Source organism: Zychaea mexicana (genome assembly GCF_025766255.1).
Source record: "Zychaea mexicana strain RSA 1403 chromosome Unknown BDB00scaffold_93, whole genome shotgun sequence".
Classification (NCBI taxonomy): domain Eukaryota; kingdom Fungi; phylum Mucoromycota; class Mucoromycetes; order Mucorales; family Lichtheimiaceae; genus Zychaea; species Zychaea mexicana.
Window position 1 is genome coordinate 161437 of NW_026516756.1, and position 18517 is coordinate 179953.

Sequence of the window (18517 nt, forward strand, 5' to 3'; positions counted from 1 at the left end):
GACCAGCTACCCACGTCATCAAAAATCAAAGATCTTCTCTGACCACCCCTAAATATATTGATCATTATATATTCTTTAAAAATAAAACTTAATAACTTAATATATAAAATAAATTAAAAATACGGAAATCAATAAAGTATTAAACAGCCTTCTAACATGGTTTCTTGTCAGCCTTATATTTGGATCGCGTCATACATAAACGACACCATCACTTTCAAAACGATTGATTCTTGTTTCGTCAGACCAGACCACCTTTTTCCAATCTTCAATAGTCCAGTGCTGATGCTCTTTGGCCCACTTGAGTCGTTCCTTTCTGTTTTTCTCACTAATGGCTAGCTTCTTTGGTTTCTTGAAAGCCTTAAGGCCACTTTTACGTAGTACATTTCGAACTGTTTCTGGAGTTACTGTGGTGCCATAGTACTGTTGAATATATTTAGAGCCTTTGGGAGCATTCTTGAGGTTACTAGACTTGAACTCTCTAGCCAAAAGTTTCCTTGTATGCTGTCCCAGCTTTGAAGGTCTACCATTCTTGGTGGTTCCTGATACAGTAACAACGTTTTTTCGAATTCGTTGGATAGAGCTTTTGCCTATACCCGTTGCTTTAGCAATTTGATGTATAGATAGCTTCGTCTGTAGGCCTTGGACAACAGACTGGTGCTGGGCAGCTGAAAGAGGTTTCATCTAATGAAATCTCATAAGGTTCTGTACTGTAACTTCACCAAAAGTAGAGCAAATGGTATGTAACTTACATTAAATGAAGCAGAAAAGGTGAAAGAAAAAGGAACAGAACATAAAAAGTAGAGTGTCCTTATTAAAAATCTTTTTTGTGGCTTGAAATTAAAACTCCTGATAAAGTGTCAAAAAAGTGTCCCAATGATAGCTTTATACAAAATGGCTCATGCTCTTTTAATACTCCGCCCCTCAGTCTTGTTTTCTAAAGTCCGCTTGCATACATGCCCAGCATCTAGTATACAAAGTTTCACACTGATTGGTCCACTATATCTATTATTAAAATGAATCAGTACTTACAACTTACAACTCCGCAGTAACTCTAAAAAAGGAAATTCATGAGCCAGCCACCAGCTTTTTTTAACGTGTTCCTGAATGCTGTTCAGCCTCCACCTTTCTTATTCTCAAATCAAAGAGTTTTTTTCTGTTAAAATGAGTTCCCAAGAGGTGTGTCTTTTAAGTTGAAAATATAACCGTCTGCTTTTTCTGAAATCGCGAGCATTCACCGAGATTCCTGGAGACTGCATTCTTAAACCGATTGAATACATATTAACTTCTTATTTAACTTCTCATGTGGAGCAGCAACAGCCCACCATTCGCACATGTGTTTGTGGATCAACCACTCATCAACGCACCACCTTTTTAGGATGTCGTTTGAATCCGCGTAATATTCGGCGTAGAACTGAGGAGGAGAATGTACGTTCACTGATAATCACTTTGAGTTACGTGAATAAGTTGTATTGAAATATAAGCCTGCTATTATAGGCTACAGAGCAAACCGAGCAATTCACAGCTAACCAGAATCAAGTGGCATTTGTTGTGGACACTGAAAGTGTGCAAACAGCAACGACGCAAGGTACATATCAAACGACGAAAAAAAACTTCTCTGTATAGAACATAGTTTGCTGAGTCTGAGGCATAGTAGCTCAAGAAAATGTTGCTATACCTACTATTGTAGACGAAAATGCCTCTGTTATTACTGATGAAGATACTGCTTCCGATGCTGCTGTTGAAGATGAGGACTCTGATGCTGAAGAGAACACTAATCCTCTTCCACCACAACCGACACGCGTTTGCCCCAGTTGTGGATCACCCACCCACCAGCGCTCAACCCACCATTCCTGCCCCTTTAACGCGCGTAATGTCGAGTCTGAACACGGCGCCCAGTTTCAGATCGCATGCCATGTTCCCTTCCTGCCTGAGTATGTTTTTGGTCCTAGCATCAACTACACACCAGGCGATTCGTATCACCGCCATGTTTTGCCACGCATGGATAGGGCATGTTCCTATTGCCATGCACTCATGTGGGTGGATGAAAGAGTCTCCCGTTCTTCTGTTTCGCGTCCTCAGTTTGGCATGTGCTGTAATCATGGCAACTTTCGCTTCCCTTCACCCCGCCCATTACCCGCCGACCTTCGTGAATTGGTGACGGATCACAGTCGTGATAATGAAGTTGCTCTCAATTTCCACACCAATATCAGAGCCTACAACAACATGTTTGCTTTTGCATCCATCAAGGCAAACTACGACCGCAACTTGGCAGACGGCAGAAATAGTGTGTCGACGTATCGCATCAATGGTACACTATACCATCAAGTTGGATCATTGCGGGCCGAGGATCACGCACAGTCCAAATTTGCCCAAATCTATTTCGCTGATACCCAAGAACAAGTGGCATGCAGGACGACATTGTTTTCGGGCCTCGACCAGGGTATCATCGATCGTATCCAAACTGTCATGACCCAACACAATCCGTTTGCACGCACTCTGACATCTGCCGCCCAACGCCTTGGTGATCGTCCAATTGGATCACTAAGCGTCGTCATTCGTGGCGCATCGGATCTGGGACGCCGCTACGATCAACAAACATATCCAGAGGTCGCAGCAATGGTTGTGGAAAATAGGGTGGATGGGTCAACCACACCACACGACATCGTCATCCATGACCGTACCTGAGGTTTGCAATACGTTAGCTCCCTTCACTCATCATATCTTCCGCTTCATTATGTCCTCATGTATCCATTTGGTGACCATGGTTGGTTCGCGGGCATGCGGTGTGAAGGAGTGGATGGTAATATGCATACAGTGACATTGCTCGACTATTGCGCATATATGCTCATGGTTCGTGGTGGCGACAATGAGACTTTCGATCATCATTTTGGTCGATTGTTCCAGCAATTGGTTGTCGACAATTATGCAAGAATTGAAGCATCTCGCCTGCTTTTCATTTCGTTGAATCAAGACACTTTGCGTTCCGAACTGTATGGTGGTATCGGTGATGGTGTAGATCCGCGCCAAGTCGGTCGTGCTGTGATTTTGCCGTCGTCGTTTACGGGTGGTCCGCGGTATATGAAGCAAATGCTTCAAGATGGCCTCGCAATTATTCGCCAAAGAGGAACACCAACGCTATTCATCACGTTTACGTGCAATCCCAAATGGCCAGAGATTCTTGCTGAGCTCCATCCTGGGCAAAAGGCGTATGACCGTCCCGACATCTGTTCCCGCGTATTCCATTTGAAGATTACCGAGTTGCTCAAGCATGTCAAGGAATCCAAGTGCTTTGGTCGTGTTGAGGGCTATGTCGCCACTGTCGAATTCCAGAAGCGAGGTTTACCTCATGTCCACATTCTGTTGATCCTGAACGAGCAAGACCGCCCTCACATGCCAACTGACTATGACCGATTTGTATCAGCTGAGTTACCAGACCCTGTGAGACAGCTGCAGCTGTACCGCACAGTAACATCAAGCATGATACACGGTCCCTGTGGCAACGATAACCCCAATGCCGTCTGTATGCAGAATGGTCGATGCTCCCAGGGCTATCCAAAGCCGTACAACAACGAGACTCGCGTAAATCGTGACGGTTACCCTCTATATAAAAGGGTTTTCAATCCCCAACGTCAGCACGTTTTTGAGCGATCGGGCTTTCACCGCTACCAACCAACACGTCGTCCCGTATAACCCCTACCTCTGTCACAAGTACAACGCGCATATCAACGTCGAGATCTGTACCTCTGCTCGGGCAATCAAATACCTTTGCAAGTACATCACCAAAGGATCCGACAGAGCGCAGTTGGAAACAACCCGTTCTACTCCTCCCACTACTACCACCGCCACAGCCAATTCCACCACCACAACCACTACACCTACCGACCCAGCTGCTGAGCAGACCAATGAAGTCACTGATTATCAGAACGCGCGATATATTGGACCCTGTGAGGCAGTATGGCGAGCTTTAGAGTTTCGTGTGCACATGCATGATCCCATGGTTGTACGTCTCGACATTCACCTGCCAGAACAGCAATTGGTGCGTTTCCGCGACACTATGACACCAGAGCAATTGGCAGCTGCTCGCGAGGCTGCAAGGGAGGGTACCAGGCTTTTGGGCTTTTTTGCTCTTTGTCGTCGGGACGAATCCGCCCAGCAATACAAGTATCCGCAGATTCCCTGTCATTACACTTGGAATGCCCGAGAGCGTCGATGGGACCGCCGCTCCAATCCCCCTTTTAAGAATGTGGTGACGCGCATCTACTCTGCCTCTCTGTCCGATATGGAGTTGTACTGTCTTCGTCTTCTTTTGCTTTCTGTGGCTGGACCAAGAAGCTTTGACGATCTCAAACGAGACAGCGATGGCGTGAACCATCCAACATTCCAGCAAGCAGCGTTAGCACGTGGTCTTCTAGAGTCAGACGATGAATGGAATCGTTGCTTAGAAGAAGCATCAGCAGTAGCACCATCTGCATCCGCAATCCGCGCACTTTTTGTGTGCATACTTACCAGTTGCTCGCCTGCTGATCCGCTGTCCTTATGGAACACCTATCGCGATCGAATGGCCGACGACTACTTTTTTGAGATGCGCAGGTCGCTCTCTATGCCAAATGAGGCCGAATTGACACCCGATCAACTAGACCAGGTTTACCAAAGAGCACTTGGTGACATCGAGTCACGTTTACAAGCAACCGGTCATCGTCTGTCAGAATTCCCCTCTCTCCCTCAAGACTTTGTCACCGAACTTGATCTGTTGCCTCCTTTGGAAGCACTCGAGATTGTCGAACGGCGCGAGTACGATCAGGAAGAGCAGCGTCATCTTCTTCAGACGCTGTTGCCAACATTAAACGACGATCAACGACACGCCTTTGACACCATCTCCACTGCCATCAGCCGACCTGACGACGATTATAACCCACGGGTTTTTTTCGTGAACGGACCTGGAGGAACTGGCAAGTCTCAGCTGTTCAAGACTCTTCTGAGCCATACGCGCTCCCGCGACATGATTGCACTGCCTGTTGCTTCTTCCGGCATTGCTGCAATCCTGCTTCCCGGCGGACGTACGGCACATAGCCGCTTCAAGATTCCGTTAAATGCAGACGCGTCCACCTCCTGCAATATTCGTCTCGGTGGTCCTCATGCCCACTTGATACAGAGTACCTCTCTTATCATTTGGGATGAAGCTGTTATGTGCAGCAAATGGAATTTTGAAGCTGTTGACAGATCACTTCGTGATGTCATGGGTGCCGTTGACCCTCGCCTGAGCAATGTTGCTTTTGGTGGAAAAGTTGTCGTTTTTGGTGGTGATTTTCGCCAGTTGCTGCCCGTCGTCAAGAAAGGGACTCGGTCCGAAATTGTTGGTGATTGCATCCGTTCTGCTTCTTTTTGGAGTGATGTTCAAGTATTGCATTTGACCATCAACATGCGTGTACGTCACGCCGGTCCTGCTGCTCCCGCATTTGCTGAGACACTTCTTGCCATTGGCGATGGACGTGCTCCATATACAGAAAGCGTAGAAATTTCTCAGGAATGGCGTATGGATGCAGCAGACACCATGGGTCTTATAGACGCCATATATCCCAACATAAGCAATCCACAGCCGCAACCTGAAGATTTCAACGCTCGCGCCATATTGGCAGCAAAAAACGTCGACGTCGATGCGATTAACGAGGCAGCCTACGGTATTTTTCCAGGTGAAGGGCGCGATTATGCTGCCAATGACCGTATCATAGACGCTGATGACCCAGAAGCAGCAGTGGTCAACTACCCCGTCGAGTTTTTAAACAGTCTCAGCGCTAATGGCATACCTAGCCATACGTTACAGCTCAAGCCTGGCATGCCTGTAGTGCTCATGCGCAACTTGGATCCCGACGCCGGCCTGTGCAATGGCACAAAATTATTCGTGACAAGGCTTCTTGATCGGTGTATTGCCGTGAAAAGAATTGACCAAGGGCATCGTGGCCCGGAATTTTTCCTTCCACGTATCAATATGTGTACAATGGAAGGAGATTATCCCTTCATCCTCTGCCGCCGCAATTCCCTGTCCGCCCTGCCTTTGCTATGACCATCCACAAAGCGCAAGGGCAAACCCTGCAATATGTCGGTGTCTGCCTTGCAGAAGATGTCTTTGCTCATGGCCAACTATATGTTGCGCTATCTCGGGCAACTGACCCTAACAATCTTCGCGTTGCCATCGATCTCTCAGGGTCTGGACCACCACAAACCACCAACATCGTCTACCAAGAAGTTCTCTTGCATCCGCCGGCCTCTGTTCCTGAACAAGCCGAAAATTCACCACCAACCTCTCCCACAACAACAATCACCGCATTTCCACCTCCATCACCTTAAGCCCTTTTCTGCTCTTTTTCTTTTTGCTTCTAAACTCTTATTTTCACTTATTATCATTTAACGTACAATAGAATATTCTTACCTCTTCACGGTATCTTTCGTAAGTAGGTCTGACGCGAAACAATAAGATATAGAACTACGCGAAGCTGCCGTCACCTTTCAGCTAATTACGACAAGCAGCAATAATCTACCATGATGTTCAAATGAAAGCGGACACATTGATGAACTTTCAAAAATATGTAAGAGCTGTCGATAGCAACAAATAAGTTATCCTCGCATTAACAGTGAAATACCAGTCAAAAGTTCCTCTGTCGTCCCTTTTGATTTGACAAACCAACGTGTAGTAGGGTTTCGTGTCATAGCAATAATGATAACGTTTAGGGTTATATGTAGTCATAGCAATAAATAAGCTCGCGAAGCGAGCTTTGGTTAGGGTTTAGAAGGGGGGTGTGGGGGGAACCCCCACCTTGGGGGTCTGGGGGGAACCCCCAGGAAACATCCAATCCGTTGAATGACCCGGAGCGCAGCGAAGGGGCTCATTCAGCCGAGCGAAGCGAGGCAGGTGGATGTTGATCAATAGAAAAGTGAGAAAGTAGTTAAATGTCCCAATCATTGGGACACTTTTTTGACCTAGTGTATTAGATTACGTGAATATGAGAAACGATGGGCTAGACCATGGGTAGAGGAGTATATGCATCTTGGAGCAAGGTCAACTCAACACATTGAAGGAGCACATGCCGCATTAAGGGATATCTTGGGTAAAGCTGGCAGAATGTTGTGTTTGTTCAAATCATTCCACAAATATCTATGTTCATTGGTGAGTATAACCATTTAAAAATTTGGATATAAAAAAATTGCTAATGTTACAATTGTATTAAAGTTTCTCTGGCATATACGCAACATGAAAAAGAAGCTTTATCAAAGTGGGGGGTGTCACTAAAAATGGTGCACCACTGAAATGGTGCACCGAGATTTGTGACTCAGAAAATATGCTTTTTTCTCTTCGGTTCCTGAAAGAACACTTTGAACTACATTCCAAGTAAAATCTACTATTCAAAATATAACAATGTCCAAATATATTACCTTTTTTCCAAGAATATTTGTTAAAGACTCCTATGAAGAGGAGGCTCCTGCCTATTTTGACTCCAAAAGCGAAAAGTACTATTTTCGACAAAGCATCTACTCCTTCACGACACTCAATCAAACTTACTCAAAACTTTCGATTTTTGACAGGTACGTAAAACTGAATTCAGACATTGGATGGTCTATGTGCAAGGTTTATAGTCCTCGAAAACAAAAGCACAATATCCATCGCTACAAGAAGAAATGCAATGGTTTCGTCCGCTGCACTAGAGAGGCCTGCAAATTCTATGGCAAACATTTGCGCCTATGCTGCGATTTTGAACAAATTTATAAACAATGCCACATTAGGTGTATGCGCTGCGGAGGCGATTTAGAGCACGTTCATACTTGTAAAACAGAGGCGTTCTACTATTTCGACGGCAGTACATGCACTGTTAAGCAGATCGGCACACATGACCACGAATGATATACTGCGAAGTCTATCGGAAGTAGAGAAGGAAACACTGGCAGAGAGAATTCGAAGTGATCCAACAGTGACACCCAAGGCAGCTATTTATGGCAACAATAAGCGAACTGGGGAAATCGTTGAATCGATCATTAAGATCAGCCTAATTCTTGGCACGAGGGATAGAGCCGAGTCTGAAATCAACAAAGTACACGAGGAACGAGATACTGCAAGAAAAGGTGAATATCTCGGTGACTTGCGCAAGATTATGAATGAGTTCCCTGGGTACTTCCTCCACGCCCACGTTCTACCAGGCTCATTCTTTTTGGCGTATCAGTCACCGACTCTTAAAGAATATGTTCACTTTCAAAATTTTCTGCCTGTTACCGATGTCACTTTTAAAGCATTTGAGAAAGGATACTATCTCTGCTCAACAGTGATCTATGTTCCTGAGCTGAAAAAACACACAGTGATCTTCCAAACTGTCCTAGATGGCCTTTCACAAACCTACTTTGCCCAATACTTTTTTGCATTCTTCACAGAGTACAACGTTAAGTTTGAAGGCAGCAACTCCTTTCTTGGTATGATGATGGATTTCTCTTTGGCACAAAGGATAGATTTCTGTAAGCCTACACACAATACACCAGAAAGGATGACGGCATGTGGTTCCTAAAAGGGTGCTATATGCACTGGATGCAATCTGTTCAACGTCTCAACAGCAATCACAGCATCATTCTACCCGAATCCAGCAAACGATTTCGTGAACTGACCTGCATCATTCGGACAACTAAAGATGCTGATGAATTTTGCCATAGTTGTAAGGAACTGGTGACAAATTTCAAGCATACTTTGAAATGGCTCAAATGGTGGCTACAACCATCTATAAGCAGCATGATTTTTCGACATCGCTCCAGCATGAATAACGCCCTCCGCAGCCACCCTTATCGTACCATAAACGCAGTAGAAGCGTTCTATAGAGATTTATACCAAGATAGTGTACACAGCTTGTCTATATCTCTAGCACTTCCACAAACGTTGAATTATATCCACTCAGATGAATTGACACTGAAAAACTATGAAGAAAATGCGGTGTCTGCTTCATACAACAGAGCACCACGACAAACTCGAAAACGATCAAAGAAAAACTTTGACAATGATGGACGTGCTCCGGATGTTTTCAGTAAACTTGTTAATGATGTTACCACCGATCAACAACCACTGGACCATTTTCTTTATGACGACCAAGCTGAAAGCAAGACCCTATCACAAGCAGAAAAAACCTTCAACAAGAGCACCATGCCCTTCGCCCAAAGACTTTCGAAAGAGGATATCAAAGCAGTATCACAGCAAGATATCTTGAATAAGATTGATGAACGCGCCCTGCACCTTTCGGATATGAAAGTTGATCCGTTCACGTTGAAAGAAATTGAGACAATGGCTGAGAACTTGGAGACAGGGTCAGACGAAATGATGCAATATATCATGGGTGGCGAGATGAAGAATGAAAAGAAGAAGCAAGAAGTGAAGGAGAAAATTGCAATGAGCAAGACCAAAGAAAAGATGAAGACAGAGAAGGAAATAGAGAAAACGATGGACACAAAAACTGAAAACAAGCAGAAGAAAAGAAAACAACTGGAAAATGAAGCTGAGGACTTATGGCCAAGTAACAGGAAAAGTCTTCGAAGGGAACCATGGTAATTTTAATAGATTATGGGGAGCGATTGACAGTATAACTGAATTTAATACAATAGTTTTATCCATCGAGAGATCCCGCTCAATTGCTCGTTTGGAATTAAGCAAATCAAAGCTGACATATGGTGTGGATATCGTGCCCTTGCTCTCCAACTTCAAGTGACCAAGATCAATATATCAAGGTCAAACAAGCAATTCTTGATCAGCTTTTTGCGAACTATAATTTCTACCGCAATACTCTATGGAATGGACGTGAGGTCATAATGCAAAATGCGATCAAACGAATGGAATATGGTATTATACCAGAAACAGCACAATACCAGAAGTACACTTGCAGTTCGGATTATTGGTTCAATGTAATAATAGATGCCCAAATTGCTGCAGATGCATATACTGTGCCGATTGCAGTATATGATGATCGCTTGGATTGGAACAGTGTTTTGTACTTGCCTTTTACTATCCCAAAGGGAACCAATCGGCAACTGCAGCCAATAACTCTTTTTCTTAGCTCAAATCACTTCAACGCAATCGACCTCGTTCCATCCAGAGCACGACATATGGAGTGGCCACCCATCAGACCTTATCATGAGATAGGTTGGCATCGTCTTGAACTTAAGGCAGATTACAAGACTACATGGCGGCATCTTCATAGAAGACGCTTGACTGAAAACGAGAAACAATTTTTCATAGACATTGGCACAAGTGTCATATAAAAATAGCAGAATAGAATTTATCAAATATTACTAAATATCATAAATTTCAGTTAACACAGTGCCAGAGCTAAAGTGAAGTTTGGAAGAGAAATTAACGTATAAGATGCATATACGAATGGTAGAAACCGCAGGAGAGAAAGGAATGGTGGGTGCACTTTTCTGGCACTTTGTCGGTGCACTTTTTCTGTGCGCCTCGAACCACCGTCACATCGCTGTCACAAGTCTCGGTGCACCATTTCGGCGGTGCACCATTTTTCGTGTCTCTCTAAAGTGGGTTGTCAAGGATAGGGATGCAGCAATAACAAAAAGAGTATCAGCTCTTTTTGGTATCATTTCGCAATTTGCGATCAACGTCGTTATATCTGAATTGTTTGCTGCTCGCCGTTTGACCCTAGGATCATCGCAATGTAATGGTGGTGATGTCTATGTCAGTTACCGTTTGCTGTGCAGACACTATCTATACGAGCGTAATGACCAAGAAATCTTGCATATGGATATATTTGACAAAGGATGGAAATTGGTGTCATGTACAAGTATGTAACTTATAATGTCGCAGCTAAAGTCAATATTCTGGTATAGAATTAACAGTTCACATGCCACATAGCAAAAGTATCTGAAGAACCTGTCATCGAAGAGCTTAGTACCGATATCAACAGTGTTGAGGTAGATGCATTGGAGCTAGATTATCAAGAACTTCAAGATTGAATGGACAACTTATTTATCAATTCACAGAAAGGTCAACCAAAGCAAGACTTGATATCATATATACATACGGCTTTAGATCAATACAACCAGTACCCATCGAAAATTTAGAGTTGCCGACCGCTGTCAAAACCAAAGGAAGGCCGAAGGGTGCTATTGGGTTGAGGCTACCGTCTTATTTTGAAATTGTCGAATAAGATGCGAAAGAAGAAAAATCAGAAAGAAGATAAAAGTAGCCTGCAGTTACCCTTGGCAAGGCGTTCTATACTTGATACTCTGTTGTGTGAATTAAACTCAGTATAACTGTCGTTATCATCAACGTGAACGTGCCTCGCTTCGCTCGGCTGAATGAGCCCATATGCTATGCTCCGGGTGATTCATATTTGATATTTATTATGCTATTGTGCAATACGTAAGTATAATGGGTTATGATGAGAAGGCGAGGCAGTGACATATGTGTTTGCGAGTACATTGGGAAAGCTAGTAAAAATCACATTGAGAAAAGTGTTGGCTTGTGTTGTGCTGGTGTTGTTAGGGAGAGCAAGGAATAATTTGTGCAGGGTAAAGTAATCAGTCAACTGGGTGGAACGCAAATTAGAATTATTTAGATCGATATTAAAGTCTGCAGCAATAACAAATGCAGTGTTAGGGTTTTTAGTAAAAAGCCCAGTCAGTGCAAAGATTATTGTATCTGTCGATGTATTGGGTCGGGCATAGCATGTTGCGATACCCAGAGGGCCGAAGATGATAAAGGAAACACTAACAGAATGGCTATGTTCATAGCTGTAAGAGGTATCAACGTGACTTACCAGCCGACGTTTCACATATATGCAGGTACCGAAAGGACGTCGCTCAGATAGAGTGTTACTACTGTCTTAGTGGGTCACAAGCGCGAACCCAGGTATACCAAGATCTTGTTCATTGTCTGCTATTGAGCTCCACGTCTCAGCAAATAGTAAGAAATCTGAAGCAAGGTAAACCTCGTCTTGTTGTACCAACGCTAGATGTCGCCTGATGCTTTGTATATTGTGGAACATGAACTGGTATAAATACGCTCTTCGTTTATGCAAAAAGCGAAACGATGCCTCAAGCACGACAGTCTCGAGTCTAGATAGTTCGCATGCCAATGGTCCATCGGCCGGTGGTGGATTTGGTCGTCTGTAAGTTCTAATAAGATAAAGTCGCTCGGCAGTGACAGCACGTGAGCAGGCAACGTACATGAGGTAGCACGTTAACGCTATTGCAGGTAAGTAAACTACCACAGAATGGTACGTTTGACCCTGAGATTTATGTATTGTAACAGCTTCTGCGGGTGCGAGAGGGAATTTTCGACATAAAGCACCAATTGTGGAATCAGGTCTAGGTTTTATTAACCTTGTCGAAACCTCAATAGCGGTCCAACCTTGCTCACTGTGTTGTTCAATCAAATGGCTTCGGCGTCCGCGCAGCTTGCTTCCAGTTATTTCGTTATCAAACTCAATCCAAGCTATCAGCGGCCGTTTCATGATATGTGTGTGCCTCGACTTATTTTTCGCAGGTATCCTGTGGCACCATTTACAAGTCCATCGCCCGTGTAAAGGTTTGTAGTAATTCTATAGTGATAACTTTCTTGTAAAAGCAGATTTGTAGGCAGTCCTATAGTTTGGTTAAGATCAGTCGATTCACTGAGTCATTGGAGTATTGTTCGAGTAGCGCCCTCGATATCATCTCCATTTGCAGTATCAACAGCAATAGATGTAGCAGAGTCAGTATTCATTGACTGCAAAATAGCATCATTACGTGCATTGACTTCTCGGTTTGTGTCGTACAGGTAGATTGGTTGAGATTCGATTGCATCGTCAGGAAGTACTGCAAAAGTCTGAGATTTTAATAACGCGTCATCATCACGCGTCATCGTTCCATTGGCCATGTTGTTTAATGCTCGTGCAAGTGTAGCGTCTTCACGTTTTCGCATAATTGTATTCAATTGATACTTTTGAAACAAATGCCAAAGTAGTCGACCAAAAATATTCAGATGTGGATTATATTCGGGAATAGCATAGATGGCGCGAGCACGAACTGGCGGAAGCTGGTGAAGGTCTCCTACTGCTAGCAAAGATCGACCACTGAATGGCTGGTCATTGCTGAATATATGACGTAAATGCTGATGGACCCAACGCAACATATTTTCAAAGACCATGGAGATTTTGTCTATGATTATTACTCGTAGTTCCCAAGTGCGGTATGCATAGTGTTGGAAACATCAGCCGAGAGATTGATGAGATCAGCACCACATGACTGGTTTACTGGTAGATGAAATGCTGAATGTATCGTCTGGCCCGTAATATGACAAGCGGCCATACTGGTCGGCGCACATAAAATGACAGATGGTTTGTCTTGGTTGCGGTCTTGCACGTTTTCTTTGAAGACTCGAATAAGAGTCTGATACAAAGCTTTTATTACCATGCTCTTCCCAGTGCCTAGAAATATATTTGTCAGTCATTTGTCAGTTTTTGAGACTATGGCCGCTAATTACTAAGTCCTAACACATCATACCTGCTCCACCAGTCAAAAAGTAATAAAATAGATGGTCGTTGCTCTGGACGTGATGCTTTACATGATGAGCGAAATCTCTTTGTTCAGTATTCAACGCTACAATCAGTCTTCATATTGATCATTTGTCGAACGATCTGGTTGGACAAATGTCTCCTGATATAGTACTCGCTCATATGCTCCTGTCTAGGGATCCGTATCAGAACCGTAGAACCGGAACCGAACCAAACCGAGACCGAGAAAATGCGGTTCGGTTCCTGTCAAGAACCGAACCGGAACCGAACCGGTTCTGTATGGTAGAACCGAAGAACTGAGAGGCAGAAGATTGCAATCAGCGATTTTGGTAATTAGAATAAAGTAAGCTATAATGGAAGTTACAAACAACACGTTATTTCGGAAAGACCACGAAGTAGTGTATTTGCAAGCCATACTTTATCGAAAAACTTAACAAAACCTGCAAAAGCAGAAGGGAGTGAAAAATAGTAAAGAAGAGAAAAACACTTCTTCTGACTAGGGATCCGCATGGTTCGGTTTGGTTCGGTTCTTGAAGGGAACCGAACCGAATTGTCTAAAGCAAGAACCGAACCGACTAGAACCGACGAGAACCGTAGAACCGAAGAATCGAACCGAAGAATCAAACCCATCATGTATATAAAAAAGGCAAGATTCGGTATCTTTAAATGAAAGCTGATGTGTATGTTCAAATGTCGCGGTATACTTGAATACTGCAGTAAAAAAGAGTAGTTTATTATTGTACATTGAACAGCGATCTCAAAATGAATAAGAGAAACAGAATGTAAACATTCTTATACGATGTGGGTCATTGCAAGGTTAAAAGATGAAAGCACAGTTTTTACAAAAAAAAGTGGAGCTTATAGTACTTACTTAGAGCGACTTAGTATTACTAGTACAATATGTTATTGTAACATTGGAGGAATTGAACCACAACCGCCAGTACATACAGCTGCTGTGTCTCTACGTGTGTATAGTGTATAGTGTCTCATAAAAGGCAAAGGGTGAATGGGTAAGATAATTCTGTTATGAGCCCCAGAATGCGCAATCTCAAACAGAATGCACAAACTTAATAAAACTGATCGAGAAGCCAAGATAAATCTAGTAAAGTAGTACGTCATAGAGAAAAATGCATTGTGGGTAGCAAAGTAGAGGAACAAGTAATGATGTGCGTCATGGGCGGAGAAAGCAAGCTGCTGTCAGAAAAAGTGTTGTTTCCTTCTCTTCTTTACTATTTTTCACCCCCTTCTGCTTTTGCAGGTTTTGTTAAGTTTTTCAATAAAGTATGGCTTGCAAATACACTACTTCGTGGTCTTTTCGGAATAACATTGTTCGTAACTTTCATTATAGCCTACTTTATACTAATTACCAAAATCGCTAAATGCAATCTTCTGCCTCTCGGTTCTTCGGTTCTACTTATACAGAACCAGTTCGGTTCCGGTTCGGTTCTTGACAGGAACCGAACCGTATTTTCTCGGTTTCGGTTCGGTTCGGTTCCAGTTCTATGGTTCTGATACGGATCCCTACTTCTGACGGCAGCTTGCTTTCTCCACCTATAACGCACATCATTACTTGTTCCTCTACTTTGCTACCCACAATGCATTTTTCTCCATGACATACTACTCTACTAGATTTATCATGGCTTCTCGATCAGTTTTATCAAGTTTGTGCATTCCATCTGAGATTGCGCATCCTGGGGCCCATAACAGAATTATCTTACCCATTCACCCTTTGCCTTTTATGAGACACTATACACTATACACACGTAGAGACACAGCAGCTGTATGTACTGCCGGTTGTGGTTCAATTCCTCCAATGTTACGATAACATATTGTACTAGTGATACTAAGTCGCTCTAAGTAAGTACTATAAGCTCCACTTTTTTTTCTAAAAACTGTGCTTCAATCTTTTAACCATGCAATGACCCACATCGTATAAGAATGTTTACATTCTGTTTCTCTTAGTCATTTTGAGATCGCTGTTTAATGTACAATAATAAACTACTCTTTTTTACTGCAGTATTCAAGTATACCGCGACATTTGAACACACACATCAGCTTTCATTTAAAAATACTGACTCTTGCCTTTTTTATATACATGATGGGTTCGGTTCTTCGGTTCGATTCTTCGGTTCTACAGTTCTCGTCGGTTCTAGTCGGTTCGGTTCTTGAAGGGAACCGAACCGAAGCGAACCATGCGGATCCCTACTCCTGTCTCGCCATCACGCCAACATGTTGCTCTCCCTCCAATTCGAATTCGTCAAGAGGGTTAGCGATTCTCCGCTGTGGATCGTCTTCTTCTTCATTTTCTCCGGATCTTGCCGTTACATGGTCTAGTGCTGCTATAAGCTATGCATCATCAAATGAGCAATATTTTCTTCTGTTTCGCAGTATCTGCTCTTGATGTAGACGAGACTCCTCCTCGCAATTGACAAGCAAAATGTCGAATTCTTCATCACGCCAAGGAAAATAAAGCATGAGCAACTCTCAAAAATAATTTGCTGGATCCTATACAAGTCAGTAGCTACGATAGCGGATGACTCTTAGCGATCGTCTTTTGTGGATGTAACCGTCATCGTCCTGAAGTTCAAGCACACCACCAGGAAGGTCATCCTCTAGGTCATCGTCGCTACCGTCAGCGTTGCTCCCACCATCATCATCAATGTTAGCAGCAGTAGCATTATCAACATCATTCTCCTCATCAATGACTGCACCATCTTCAGCAAACTCTTCGCTAGTGACGCTGTTGATCTCATCATTGTCGTCTTCATTGCCTTCATTTCGATTAGCATGGATCGGATTCCTTTTGCTGTACGTGTACCCAGCAGAGAATGTAGCTGAGCAGATACCATTCAAAATGGGATGCTGTGCAGTATAATGATGCAAAACATTACGTTCAAAGCACTCTGTCGATTCCTGATCAACAGCATGCAACTCTCTTTCAGGTCTCAAGATATGACGACGTTTTTTAGGTGGCGATGTTGGTATAAACGTCACAGCGTCGCTGCATACTGACATAGGCAGCTGGAAGATATTGTAAGCTGCCTCTTGAGCAGACACCTCACTGGTATTGTAATACGTGTTTGAAAGTGAGCGTAGCATCTGCGACAGAGACGCGTTGTTCGAAAGATGCTATTGATAAATTTGTTCGATTGTGTCACTTAGCCCTCAATCACTTTTGTTGATATAATCTATCATGTATGTACAACAGGCATATAGATCCAGGACATACTAGATATCCATATTAGCCTGATGTAAGCGAAATATTTTTTTGTTGTACGGGTTTACGAAAACGTCACGAGCCCTTCGTCGAAGATAGACTTTCTCCTTATCCAAAGATGTTTGAACACTATGGGAAATATTTTGACTGCTCGTATACCGCTGAAATCGGCCAATCTATTTCGACTACTAATCTCCATTTTTGACAATTTTGTAGATTTTCAGAATAGATATTTGCAGTCTCTCGTTGTAGATTTCCAGTGTTTTTATACTGGAGCAAAAGTTCACTATGCTCCCGTAATGAACCGTTATATCGATGCTTATAAAGTAGGCTCGTCTTTCATATCTTTGTCCTCATGACAATAAAAGCGATAATCCCATAAAATCATATGCTACTAAACTTTTCTTTTTAATTTATACACCATTTGATTATGCGATCATAAGTTTGTCAACTAGCTATACTATTCAACTTCACTCACACTTACATCATCATTCGAAACAGTCATACACAACACTTTTTCTTACTGACGCTAAGTTTTCACCATCTCTTCGACTTCTTTACTTACGTCAGGGCGCTTTTACATTCAGCTGCGATCGTCGTCATGTATATAATTGCCTTGCTAGTACTGGTTTCTTGTTCATTATCCTTGTGGGGCCGTTTCCTCGACGTGCTTTGTCGTAGGTCAATATCTAAATCACTGCCGTCGTCATACCCTTCGCTTTCCTGGTCTTCCTTTTTCGAATCTATAGAGCTTTCGCTCTCAGTAGATGCACCTGAATTACTTGAGGAAGTGTCTTCATCAGTGTTGCTTGCACTGCTCGTATCATCATTGTCACTAGAAGGGCTAGATACATTACTATTGCTACGACTATATTGGTGCTGATGACAATCCCAATCCTGACCATTGTTTGACGAGCTAGCTGATCCATTTTTCTCGACACTCACATGATCGAAACCACTAACATTCCCATTGGTGCCGTATTGTTCATCTGCTACAGAATTATTATAACACACGCTGCTTTTTTTACCATGGATTAGTCACCCTGTTGATGTCAACGATTAAGTCTTGATACCGACGTACCTTAATGCCTGTTGCTTATGTGGAAAGAGTGCATCTAAATGCTTCGATGTTGTGTTTAACATTTTCCTCAAGTTTTACATGTTCTTCAGCCTGGTACTATTCAGTAGGGTCGCAATAATGAACAATCAGTAATCATAATTTAATTTTTATATTACTAGTTAATATATTATTTTATAATTTAAAATCATTACAATGTTATTTTTTTAATACTTAACTATATAATATATTTTTTTTATTAAAGTATTCAATAATTATTTCTTTTTGTTTAAAATCATTTTCATTAACCCAACTATTATCTCCATATTCATATCCTTTCCATTTAACATAAAATATATATTTTTTATTTTCTATTTTATGATCGATTATCTTTTCTACCTCAAATATATTTCATCTTTGTTAACATTTCTATATTCATATATATTCATACTTTTATATTTATTTTATGACTTTTTTTCCTTTTTTTAGATACATTTTGATATTGAGGAAATTCAACATCTGTTCTATTATTATTATTATTATTATTATCATTTACAGTTTCATTTTCATTATCAACTATCATACCAATATTAATATTTTCTGATCATTATTATTTATATCTAAATTTAGTAATTCTAATTATATTTTCTTTAAATTTGTTATTTTATTCATTTGTTCCATTTGATTAGTATAAATAGTATCTATTAATCTCATTTC

The 18517-nt window shown here is 42.3% G+C and overlaps 5 protein-coding genes across 5 annotated transcripts; 1 reads left to right on the plus strand and 4 right to left on the minus strand.

Annotated features, from left to right (window-relative positions):
- Positions 1-10420: 10420 nt before the first annotated feature.
- Positions 10421-10983, plus strand: BDB00DRAFT_876679 (uncharacterized protein; the record flags this gene model as incomplete). Its single annotated transcript, XM_053127505.1, has 2 exons — positions 10421-10811; positions 10883-10983. 2 exons carry the CDS (start codon positions 10421-10423, stop codon positions 10981-10983), a joined length of 492 nt encoding a protein of 163 aa, XP_052975468.1.
- An 872-nt stretch (positions 10984-11855) lies between these two features.
- On the minus strand, positions 11856-12485 carry BDB00DRAFT_876680 (uncharacterized protein; the record flags this gene model as incomplete). The annotated part of the gene is made up of 1 exon (XM_053127506.1): positions 11856-12485. One exon carries the CDS (start codon positions 12483-12485, stop codon positions 11856-11858), a length of 630 nt encoding a protein of 209 aa, XP_052975469.1.
- Positions 12486-14115: 1630 nt separating this feature from the next.
- On the minus strand, positions 14116-14766 carry BDB00DRAFT_844814 (uncharacterized protein). Its single transcript, XM_053125025.1, has 2 exons — positions 14380-14766; positions 14116-14347 (listed from the first exon to the last, which is right to left on the minus strand). Exon 1 carries the CDS (start codon positions 14643-14645, stop codon positions 14430-14432), a length of 216 nt encoding a protein of 71 aa, XP_052975470.1. The 5' UTR covers positions 14646-14766; the 3' UTR covers positions 14116-14347; positions 14380-14429.
- Positions 14724-14995, minus strand: BDB00DRAFT_844820 (uncharacterized protein; the record flags this gene model as incomplete). Its single annotated transcript, XM_053125026.1, is given in 3 exon segments — positions 14724-14755; positions 14830-14875; positions 14894-14995. Coding segments are annotated over 3 exon segments (180 nt in total), but the record flags the coding sequence as incomplete, so codon positions are not given.
- Positions 14996-16040: 1045 nt separating this feature from the next.
- On the minus strand, positions 16041-17886 carry BDB00DRAFT_876682 (uncharacterized protein; the record flags this gene model as incomplete). Its single annotated transcript, XM_053127507.1, has 3 exons — positions 16041-16587; positions 17309-17701; positions 17825-17886. 3 exons carry the CDS (start codon positions 17884-17886, stop codon positions 16041-16043), a joined length of 1002 nt encoding a protein of 333 aa, XP_052975472.1.
- Between the last annotated feature and the right edge of the window lie 631 nt (positions 17887-18517).

Coding starts and splice junctions, on each gene's coding strand:
- BDB00DRAFT_844814 (XM_053125025.1), bottom strand. CDS start 14,645: ATGACGTACTACTTTACTAGATTTATCTTGGCTTCTCGATCAGTTTTA.